Below are 11,780 nucleotides of genomic sequence, written 5' to 3'. Positions count from 1 at the left end.
GTCCTTTCACTTTTTTCTGAGAAGTCTAGGCATAAAATAAAGACTAAAATATTTTTTTATGATTGATTTGAAAAAAGATTAAAATACTTTTATAAGAATCCAAACATTTGAATTTAATATTAAAAATACTAAAATTTTCTTTTATTTTGTTAATTTAAAAAAACTAAAATATTTTGTTAGAATCTATTTTAAAAAGACTAAAATATCCTAATAAGATTAATTAAGATCGTTTGATTGTATCGGGTTAAGGTCGTTTAATTATATTAAAATCTTGAATTGATCTAATTTGGTATGCTATGTTTTGTGTCTGTCTTTAGTCAGTAATCCTCTAGTCCATTGATAAACTACTATTCCATGGTTTATCTTGTGCTTAATTGAGTGGATTTTATCAACTCTTTACCCACTTATTCATACTATTTGCATGGTTTTACATTTGCCTTCCTAATTATGTGCTTTGATTGAAAACATGCTTCTTTGACCTTATATTTGCTAATATTAATCCCCTCTTATTTCCATTAGATGCTTTGATATGTGTGTTAAGTGATTCCAGAGATTACAGGGCAGAAATGACTCAGAAGATGGAAAGGAAACATGCAAAAGTAGAAGGAATACAAGAAGTTAGAGAAATTGCTAAGCTGTCCAGCCTGACCTCTTTGCACTCAAACGGCCATAACTTTAGCTATAGAGGTCCAAACGATGCGGTTCCAGTTGCGTTGGAAAGCTAACATCCGAGGCTTCGATTTGATATATAATATGTCATAGTTGCCCTGAAGCTAGGTGACGCGACCGCGTGCTCCATGCGGCCGCGTCGCAGTGACGGAAATCAGCGTGTTTGAATTCTTCTCCAGCGATTTCCAGGCTGTTTTTAACCCAGTTCGCGGCCCAAAAAACACAGATTAGAGGCTATAAAGTGGGGGAATGCATCAATTCATAAGACAAGCTTTCATATTCACAATTTTATGTTTTAGATGTAGTTTAGAGAGAGAGGTTCTCCTCTCTCTTAGGATTAGGATTTAGGACTTCTCTTAGTTTTAGGAGTGATTGACTCTCAATCCCAGGTTCAATGTTCCTTTTTATTTATTTTTCCAATTAAATTTATGAACTTTTCCATGTTATGACTTGAATTTATATTTAGACGTAATTTGATTGCTTTATTTACATGAATGCTTTTAATTTAATTTAGATATTCTCCCTTTTGGCTTTGGTTAAATAATTGGTGACTCTTGAGTTATCAAACTCATTGTTGATTGAAAATTGGAATTCTTCAAGAATTAATTCGAGATCCAATAACTCTAACTTTTCCCAAGGAAAGACTGCGACTTGAGGATTCGAATTAATTCATCCACTTAACTTACCTTCATAGTTAGAGGTTAACAAAGTGGGAGAAAAATCCAATTCTCATTACAATTGATAAGGATAACCAGGATAGGACTTCCAGTTCTCATACCTTGCCAAGAGTTTATTTTACAGTTATTTATTTATTTTTATTGCTTTGAAAATATACCCGTGCTCATTGCCCAAACTCCAGAACCCCAATTTACAAACTCATAACCAATAATAAGAACATACCTCCCTGCAATTCCTTGAGAAGACGACCCGAGGTTTAAATACTCGGTTATCAATTTCAAAGGGGTTTGTTACTTGTGACAACCAAAACGTTTGTATGAAAGGACTTTTGAAGGTTTAGAAACTATACTTGCAACGAGGATTTATCCGCAAATTTCTAGACCACGCAAAAGTTCTCTCATCATCCATGTATCCGTATTAGTTGTAGAACGTATATATTAAAGTTTATTATGCAGTGTATGTTAATATAGACTAATATGGACTAATGTTGTTATAGTTTCCTAAAATGAACCGATCAGCATTTAAAGTTTAAGCCACTGAGTTTACGCTTCAATTATGTCATGAAGCTGGGTTAGAAAAATTTTTCTTTTTAAAAAATACATGCTTATTTGGAGAAGTCACTTTCATTATACTACATGACAAACAAGGAAGCTACATCTCTTAGTAGGTTCCAATTTTATGTAGGCTGATAGAAACATAAAGTCTATATAGAAAAGAATTAATCCAACTCAAATTGACACCGTGATGTCCCTCTACAATACTTTGTGCTCATATGTTGCTCTATAGTCACAAAGTAAAAATGAAATGCAGCAGAAATAATTAGAGTTTTCCACAAGTTATGTTGCTAGATAAGTTGTTAAATTAGTTTTAGATATGGCGGTTATTATAGTTTACTAGCAAACAAGATATAATGACAAATGCATTCCTTTATATGATTACATATTCATGATATGCATATATGGACTTTACATCTTGAGTTTATCGCTTCTAATATAGCTCGACTAATCTCCCTCCATCTTTTGTAATACTATACCATTAGTTTAATAGTTAGTAGACTCCTTTTATAAGGGGATAAACTCTAACAATATACATTAGTTAGTTTTAACGGTGAAAGGCTTATGTCAAAATTACCTTCAAAAGCTAATTATATTCATGAGCTTAGTTAGGGGTTAAGCATCAAAGTGACAAATGAGTGAATAAACAATGGCTCTGGAACCATGAATGTTAATGATGAACTCTTCAAATAAGCATATTTATCCTGGGCTACGTTCAATATGGCAACAATTATCTTCTTTGCTTATAAGTAAAGAAACAAACTAGATGTATCAAAATGCAACACACAAAACTTTTCTTCTTTTGTTATCATTGTTTCATAGCAACTTATGAATTACCAAGTAAAGCATTCGCTGCATAATTATATAATCACCTGATTCTTTTCAATAGTTTCTTAAGTCATAAGTTATAAATAAATATTGCACAGGATGGAATGTATGTACAAGAAGCAAGTTTTGAGATACCCCTTCCAAAGATTCAATTAAAGTGAACCACAAAACCAATCCTTCATGTTATATAATGGTCTAACGTCCCACCTTCAAATAGAGGATTAATAGGTTCTGAAGGGAAAGTAATGCTTTGTGATAATCAGCTTTCATCTTCCAGATCAACAACTTGTTCTATTTACAGATAATGTATCATTAGTTGAAGCTGTTGCAAAGGCGACTATTAAAGAGTCAATGTTCCTAGCTTGGTCCCTGCTAATAAGGAATATGCTGAGGTTAGAGAACTAACTTATAACGAGTTTCCAAGCAAGTTTGTTTGGAAATCCTCACCTCGAGCTTGGCAACCCAGGAAAACTCATCAAGTGATTGGAAGGATGATCTACATTCCACCATCATCCAGTGAGCTATATTATTTAAGATTGTTGCTTAATATTGTACAAGGACCAACAAGCTATGCAGATATCCAAACTTACAATGGCGTTATCTACTCATCATTTTGAGATGCATGGTATGCACGTGGTTTGCTTGATGACGATAGATAATATATTGATACCATTCAAGAAGCAAGTTATTGGGGCTCAGGTCATTATTTGATAAGGTTGTTTGTGACTCTATTGTGGTCTAATTCAAGTGTGTGACCCGAAGCTGTCTGGGAAAAAACAACCATGCTATTAAGTGATGGAATTTTGCATGATCATAGAGTAATGTTTGGCTTATATGGTAAGAAAAAGATTGCAACGACTAACCTTTCAATTAAATTTAACATGTTTCCCTGTTATTTCTTTTATCTACCATATGTTTTCATCTCCAATACTAAATAATATATTTACTTTGTCAACATTTTAGATATGGTTTTCAATGATGAAGAATTGAAGGAACTAACTTTCATTGATATTGAGCTTGAACAATAATGGGAAAAGCCTGCGAGATTATCCTACCATGCCATTTCCATCACGAGATACCGACTACCTCAGACCGCAAAACAAATGATCTTTGATGAGTTAAATTATGATCGTGTTGTATTAGAAGGCCAACACAATGACTGCCTCTCAAAATTAACTGCAGAGCAAAGGAGGGTCTATGATAAGATCATCAATGCTACAAAAAGTCAACATGGACATGTATTCTTTTTGTATGGCTATGGAGGTACAAGAAAAACTTTCCTTCGAAAAACTTTAGCTTTCGCAATAAAATCAAATGGACAAATAGTGTTAACTATTGCATCTAGCGGCATTGCTTCTCTGTTGTTACCTGGAGGTCAGACTGCACATTCTAGCTTTGCCATATCATTAACTCTAGATGAGTTCTCTACTTGCAGCATCAAGCAAGAAAGTCCATTGTAGAATTAATTGTAAAGGCTAAGCTAATTATTAGGGACGAAGCTCCTATGATGAGCAAATTTTGCTTCGAGGCATTGAATAAGACAATGAGAGATTTGATGAGGTTCAACGATGATCAAAACCTACAAGTTCCATTCGAAGGTAAAACGATTGTCATTGATGGGAATTTTAGGAAAATCTTGCCAGTGATTCCAAAAGGAACAAGACAAGACATCATAAATGCGTCTTTAAACTCCTCATACCTATGGCAACATTGTGAAATATTAAGGCTCACTGTAAACATGCGATTGCAATCTATGACTACAGATACTCAGGTAGAAGATTTAAAGCAGTTTGCTAATTGGATTCTACAAGTTGGAAACGAAAAATCAAAAGGAACATCTGATGGATGTAGTATGATTAAAATACCGCATGAATTCCTTATCACTGATTATAATGATCTTATTCAAGGAATTGTTCAAGCAATATATTTTGATTACATTGCTAACATGGCTAATGAAAGCCACTTGAAAGGCCGAGCAAATTTAGTTCCTACAATTAATGTCATAGATGAGCTGAATGAGTACATGACTGCATTGAATAAAAATGAATGCAAGACGTATGTGAGTTCCAATAAATGTGTTTTTGAAGGAGGTGTCAATGCAATTGAAGCCATGCACACACCAAGGTTTTTACCAACAATTAGGTACTCAGGGTTTCCAAATCATGAATTGAAGCTAAAAGTTGGTTGCTCTATTATGCTTATTAGAAACATTGATCACTCATCAGGGCTTTGTGATGGTATGTGGTTGATAATTACAAGACTTGGAGATAAAGTTATCGAGGCAAAATTGTTAAATTCCAACAACTGTGTCGACAAGGTCTTCATTCTGAGAATGACATTCACACCTTTAGATGTCAGGTTACCATTTAGATTCCAAAAGAGACAATTTTCTGTGATGCTCTCTTACGCAATGACAATAAACAAAATTCAAGAACAATCCTTGGAACACGTGAGATTACTACGTAAAAAATCTATTTTCATACATGGCCAACTTTATGTTGCCATCTCAAGAGTGAGAAACAAAAAAGGGTTAAAATTTCTAATTGCTCATGATGAAAACACAGACAAGACTGAGAATGTTGTTTACCCTGAAGTCTTTAGAAATATACGACAATCGTTTAACATCGGGTATTCTTTAAAGCTTTTATGATTTATATATACATCAATTTTTCCTCATAAAAAGCAATTTATTCCTTAGTTTACATTGCTGTGACTTTATTGCCAATCAGAATGCTACATTTTACCAACATTGTTTTCTTATTGCAATTTGTATCATCATGTATAATTCTCTTATATTTGGCTCAATTTTATAGATCCAGCAAGAACATTCGAATCTTCAATTTTAAATACTTAAAATTTTGCCACATGAGATATCATATATCTTAGCATCAACAAGGGATCAAGACTCATACTGCTCACTTTAGTAATCTTAGTCTAACTCTTTATTTGTATCTCTATTACCTCAAACTTATGTCCTTTTCATATCTTTTGACTGTTAGAATTCATAGCTGCTATTTCTATATTTTCTACAAATCAAACCTTAGTCAATCACAATCATCAAAATACATGCCATTTATTTTTATTATATTATTCATATAATCAAAACATTTCTCAAGGATAAAAGAATAATATCAACTTCCTCACCTATCTCTTTTTTTTTATATAATTGCTGCATGCACAAGGCGGGATTCAAATCCCCCCCTCACCCACACTTATTTAAGCGGACTAGTGAACTAATCATTAGACCAACCCAACTTAGTTTGGTGCTTGTCTTTAAATATTTTAAAATTTAATCATTTTTAATAATTTTAATATTAAAACAAAAATATTAAAATATATATTTTTAAATTTTTATAATTTATTATTTTTTATAATTAATTTATTATCAAATAAAATACAAAAATACTAATTTTTATCTTTTTATTTTTTATATCTTATTTTATCTTATCCTTGTAACCAAACGGAACCAAGCAGCTAAAATACATACAGAAAGTTAAGCTTAGATAATCCACGTGAGAATTGTGCGGGTCACTACTAAAGTAGTAGAAAGAAAGCGGTCCATAGACAAAATCAGGTTCCCTGCAATGTATTTGACCTACAATAATTTAATATTTCAAACTTTTCAAAGATGTCTATTGTCAGTCACCATTCACCAATCACCAATCACCAATCACCGATATCATTATCAAAGATATGAAAATAACCAATACGGAAAAAAAAAAAGAATAAGAAAAAGTCATGTAAATAGCTAGACAACAAAAACGAGGAAGTCATAGAGCCATAGGATCTGTAGTATGAAAAGGCCAAAGTCATGGATTAATGATACAAGAGATAACTATGCCATTATTCATTGTCGTCAAGACATATAAGAATTATTACATGTTGGTTATGAAACAATAAACCAGTGACATTTACAGGTAATAAACTTTCAAATTGTTGCATGAAAGCGACTAAGGCGTTGTCCGAGAATCATAAATCATCAAAGTCGCTTTTCTCCATTGGATTTGGAAATTCGAAGGCAAATGTTTCACAAGCTGAACTTCTCATTGGAGGTTGATTTTGCCATTTCTCTTTTTTAATATCAGTTGGCATATCTAAGAATCCATCATTTTGATAAGAAATGCAGCCTCTAATGCTGACTCCTTAGACTGCAAATAACGGTTTTCCTCCACTAAATCTGTGGTCAAATTCAGTAATATTGGCCGCTTCGGATCATATATAGTAAGATCACGAACTCGTGCAACCCATTTTGCAGCTTCCCATACACCAAATCTGGATCACGGAAGCACAAAATCAGAGGTGCATTAGTTTAGTATGGTCAGTTTGTCTGACTTTTTTACTACATTCAAATAAAGAATAAAAATGTGCAGATAATCTAAGGAAATAAGGGTACAGTGAGTTTTTGACAGTGCAAGAAAAGTTCTATTATGTGGAATCCTTCCATTGTTTAAATTATATTTTTCAAGGAGAGGAACATTTGAGAAATGCCTAGCATGGAAACACATCTGATTTCATTGTTCCACTTTAATCACAAGGATCTTCTCTCTTATGTCTTAACACTTCAACACAAGTCAACCAATTAAGAAACAGGGATACCAACTGATGCAAAGGCATCGGAACTAACCTTGTATTGAAAGACGAGTTTACTAACACAGCTGGATAAAGAACATCCTTTTGAATATTATCATATGGAGAGTAGTCTCGAATTGCAAGAAAATCGTTAAGGTCCCCGGGGTAACCAAACTCTTCATAATCAGCCGCTATAAGTGGTAGGACAGGATACAGAAGAGTGTTGGTAGGATCTAAAAATGGAACCTAAAGCACAAACAAGGAATAAGAAATTGAGTATTTGAATTAATGTTTTAAACTAGAGCAAGAAAATGTAAAATCCCAAAGAGGCTCAGAAATACTGGAAACCTTTAAGACTGCAGCACGGAATAAATCTGGATGTTGATTAATGGCAGAAGCAACCAAGAGTCCTCCCGCGCTATATCCCCAACCTGCCAATTTATTTTCATCCACAATATCTCTTTCAGTGAGGAACTTGGCACAGGAAATATAATCATTGATTGAATTGTGTTTCTTTGTACGTCTGCCATCATGATGCCATTTTTTACCATGACCACCGCCACCTCTGAAACAGAACAGCCAAAATGTTCATAGGTCAGAGATTTGAGACTTGAAAAGATAAAAATTATTGCAACAATTTGCAGTTACTTGGAAACAAATAAGAGACTACACGCATGAGTATGACAAAAGAATAGTATCCATATGAAAATGCATTGAGCACACAGTGGCCAAAGCATTTGTAGCTTACTGCTTACCTGACATCAGCATATGCAACAACCCAACCTCGATCTAGGAGGCTTTTTAGTTCACTGCGCCACCTTTTATCAAGTAACTCACCATAAGTTCCATGTCCATGCAATATCCCAGGTGTTTTATCCTCTGGCTTATTACTACGAGAAAAAACAATAGTCAAAGGAACCTTCACCCCATCAGCTGAAGGGACATCAAATTGTTCACAGGCATAAAATTCAGACAATTCATTCCATGACTGGCTATCTTCCAACTTTGAATTCACAGGACCGGAACATTTTGAATTTGCATTGTCTAGGGTGACACTTGCAGAATTTGCTCCATAAAGTATTCGTGTTCTGTCATGAAGCATATTTTGCTGCTGAATAATGTTCCACCTACCAGTTGTCAGTTCATAATCAACCACAGCATCTGGCATCTGCAAGAAACTCATGGTGAACTTAACGGAATTTTGGGATAGACCTTTGTTCCAAGTAGAGAATGAACAAGAATGATCTCTCCGGAGGAAGTAATATATGAATGGAGTATTTTGCAATCATGCCATATATAACAACAGCAAGCACACCAGAAATTGGAACAAACTCAACAAAGCATCAGCTAGAAAGGACGAAAGTAGCTCAGAAATAATTAGAAAGCCAAAACCAATGGTACAAGACACACTGGCAAAATACATCATCACATATTCACTCAGTTTTATTTTCAATTATATCTTGCAGAATACTTGAGCGAAATCAATCAAAACAACTTAGTTCGAAACCAGTTTCCCGTTCATGCTCTCAAACTTTCCTTGAGTTCATGTTTAATAGGATTGATGAATACTGAGAGTCATTTGAAAAGATATGTTATGAAGGTAATAGATCAAAGAAACATAAAGAGACAACATCTTCAGAAACTTTTGAGAAGGGAAGACGGCAAACGTTCTATGTAGTCAACACTATCTAGAAGACAAAAACTTAGTAGTACTTGTATTTACATACCACAGGTGATGATATTATAAACCGCATGACCGACGAGTAGAAGTCATAATTTGGTCCAGGGGAAATTTGGCAAACATGTTTTGGAAGAGACAGGTACCGTATATCCAACTTCCTGAGTTTAACTGCCCCCTAAGACAAAAATAAGATTGTCCGTACAAATAGTTCAATAAGATAAAATTCATAATCAAGGGATTGATATAGCAAATTCTCTTTGATTACCTTCCCAGTTGACAATGGCAGTTTAACCGAACAAAGTCGAAAATTACAACCTTCCCTTAAAATCAATGCTAAGTATTTGTCACTAAAATCAACATCCTCAACAATCAAATCTTCATCATTGAGAAATACCTCCTGCAGTTTATGAGGCAGTGGTATAACATGTAAGGTAAGTCTGATATTCAGAGGCAAATGAAATGAGAAAACATAACTAGTTATTGTAAACGCTGCTATCTCAACGTCTGAAATAAACACGTCCAAATTATCGTGTAATAGCATAACAGTGATAAACATGAAACCACCAACTAATTAAGAGAAAAAGGTAATGTCCTAAACTACCTCCCATTTTCTTGGATTTGATGGATCATTCACTGGACTACAGAGAAGATAATGATAATCAATTGATTGCCCAGCTCTTGGAGCATCTGTAAATAAATAAAGGTAACCATGGTGATGCTCAATTATGCAATGAGCTAGAGAAGGGCACTCCCAAACTAGTTTCAAGCCGGATAATGGATCAGCTGCATTTATCAGAAAGACCTAAAAAATTGTTACAAATTCCCATACAGTAAGAAGGATCTTCACTTGACAAAGTTTTACAGAGAAGATCTTTTACCTTTGAAGAAGTGGTAGTGAATGTATTTACAGTCACAAATCTGAAGTCTTTTGTGTTGCGTATATTAATGTGAACATTTTCATCTGATTCTTCCAAAAGCAAAGCATCATCATCAGTTGATCCAATCAGACTGCAGTAGATCCTACGGTGTTAAGCAGGCAGATAGGATCAATGAATACTACATGGATCCGAAAGCTAATAATCGTAACCATAAAATAGCATAACTAAGGCAACCAAGGCACTAATTAAACAAGAAATTCACAGTTCACCCACCGATATGGCCTTTTCTTCTGATCTGTTACAACGTAAAGCAATGCCTGACCATCTTTGGCCCATGCCAAGTTTGAAACCCGATCTACCTGAGGCTTACTACACAAGGAACCCGAGTTCAAATTTCTCACAGACAACTTAAAGTAGTCATTATCTTTATCATACATGGTGTAAGCAATAAACTGATGGTTCGGCGAAACTTCAGACAATTCCTCATAGGCAAAACCTAAATAATAAAAGAGAAGGAAAACCATTTTAAGCATTCTAGAATAAATCTATTCACTTGCAAGTTGCAAGAGAATCATATATTCACTTCTTTTCTCTAACTAGCACACAGCATCTACCCCTCTTCATAATCTAATACATAACCCACTCTTATCTGAAATATGATTTCTTTTCTTCTTTTTCTATAATTACAACAACCCTGCCACCTTTCATTCATTGATCTTTCTTTAGTTTCCAACAGGAATGGCATGGCATTATGGTAACTTCACCAACAGAGACAGTTGAAACTAGCCCTTTCCACTAAATTCAATCCTGCGTAGCACATTTCATATAAAATAGGTCTCGCTAACAAGTGTCCTAAAAAGCTAACTAAGATTACCAAAAGGAAAAATTTTATATTTCCAATGCGTCGAATGTATAAAAAGATTCAAAATAGTTTCGACTATTACTACAGCACTTCTTAGCTAAATCCATATAGTATATTTAAATATAATAAAATGACCTCCAAATCTCTCTGCTTCTTGGTTGTAATCAATAAGCTTTTGTTCAATTCTCTTGCCAGAGGCAAAATCAAACCCAGCAGGAGGATACTTATGTGAAATGAACTCGTCATTCAAGCTGGCCAACCTTCTGCACAGCACAGGGTACTGTTTCCCTTCCTCAACACGACGATAGTACAACCTGCAACCACTCAAAAATTAAACCAAAACAAGAATAAACTACCAATTTAGTCCCCAAAAAGAAAGAAATACACGGATAATCTTCCGAATATGAACAACCTTCGACAAAATGCACCAAAATGGCCTTTTCTACTGCTTAGATTTTGGGCTATTTTTGTCAAATTTGGCTTACTAGTTTTAGGAGCTAAATTATTGAAGTCATAATCTTTCTAATACGGTAATGGTGGTTTACACTGATGTAAGTTACTAGGTACGAACCAAGGGCCCCATCGTAGAGGGGGAGTGGAGAGGTCGAAGGGAATTCGCGAAGCCATCTCGAACTGCAGCTTGTTCTGAAGTTTCTCGGAGTCGGACATGACGGCTTCGGTGTACTTCTCCTCTTGCTCCATGCAAACATCCATGTGCCTCATCGCAACCTTGTCGTTCAGGTTCGACATCCAGCTGTATGGGTCCTCCCACGTGATGCCGTGGAAGCTGAACTTCTGCGGCTTCTTTGGAGGCTTCGGAGGGGTTGGCGGTGACGGTGCCGTGGCTGGCTTCGGTGACCTGTACCTGCGGAGGAGGAAGACAAGGTTCTCGCGTCGAGCGACGGCGCCGAAACGGAAGAGGTGGCGCATGGTTGGTCCTGGAGTGGAGGGGAAGGGTTTTGGCCGGTTTTTTTTTTGTTGGACATGGAAGGGTTTTAGCTTAAAACTGTGTTTTCGACAAATAAATAAATAGAAATTTTTGAGTAATTATCCAAATTTGT

The 11,780-nt window shown here is 35.0% G+C and overlaps 2 protein-coding genes across 4 annotated transcripts; one reads left to right on the top strand and one right to left on the bottom strand.

Annotated features, from left to right (window-relative positions):
• Window positions 4,273–5,379, top strand: LOC107647174. The gene has a single exon (XM_016351294.1). It carries the CDS (start codon window positions 4,273–4,275, stop codon window positions 5,377–5,379), a length of 1,107 nt encoding a protein of 368 aa, XP_016206780.1.
• LOC107626224 (protease 2) lies at window positions 6,505–11,726 on the bottom strand. 3 transcript variants are annotated; one of them, XR_002358788.1, is made up of 12 exons: window positions 11,291–11,726; window positions 10,855–11,033; window positions 10,131–10,353; window positions 9,858–9,999; window positions 9,581–9,781; window positions 9,245–9,376; window positions 9,026–9,154; window positions 8,054–8,466; window positions 7,647–7,863; window positions 7,354–7,544; window positions 6,715–7,001; window positions 6,505–6,676 (listed from the first exon to the last, which is right to left on the bottom strand). XR_002358788.1 is itself a non-coding variant. In XM_016329059.2 (11 exons), exons 1-11 carry the CDS (start codon window positions 11,647–11,649, stop codon window positions 6,824–6,826), a joined length of 2,364 nt encoding a protein of 787 aa, XP_016184545.1. In that variant the 5' UTR covers window positions 11,650–11,726; the 3' UTR covers window positions 6,505–6,823. The 3 variants fall into 3 exon arrangements, 1 of the variants encoding a protein (XP_016184545.1); XR_002358789.1 differs by having other exon boundaries at window positions 9,858–9,987; XM_016329059.2 differs by having other exon boundaries at window positions 6,505–7,001.

The sequence above is a fragment of the Arachis ipaensis genome, chromosome B01, assembly GCF_000816755.2.
Source record: "Arachis ipaensis cultivar K30076 chromosome B01, Araip1.1, whole genome shotgun sequence".
Taxonomy (NCBI): Eukaryota; Viridiplantae; Streptophyta; class Magnoliopsida; order Fabales; family Fabaceae; genus Arachis; species Arachis ipaensis.
This window is presented reverse-complemented; position numbering and strand designations above follow the sequence as displayed.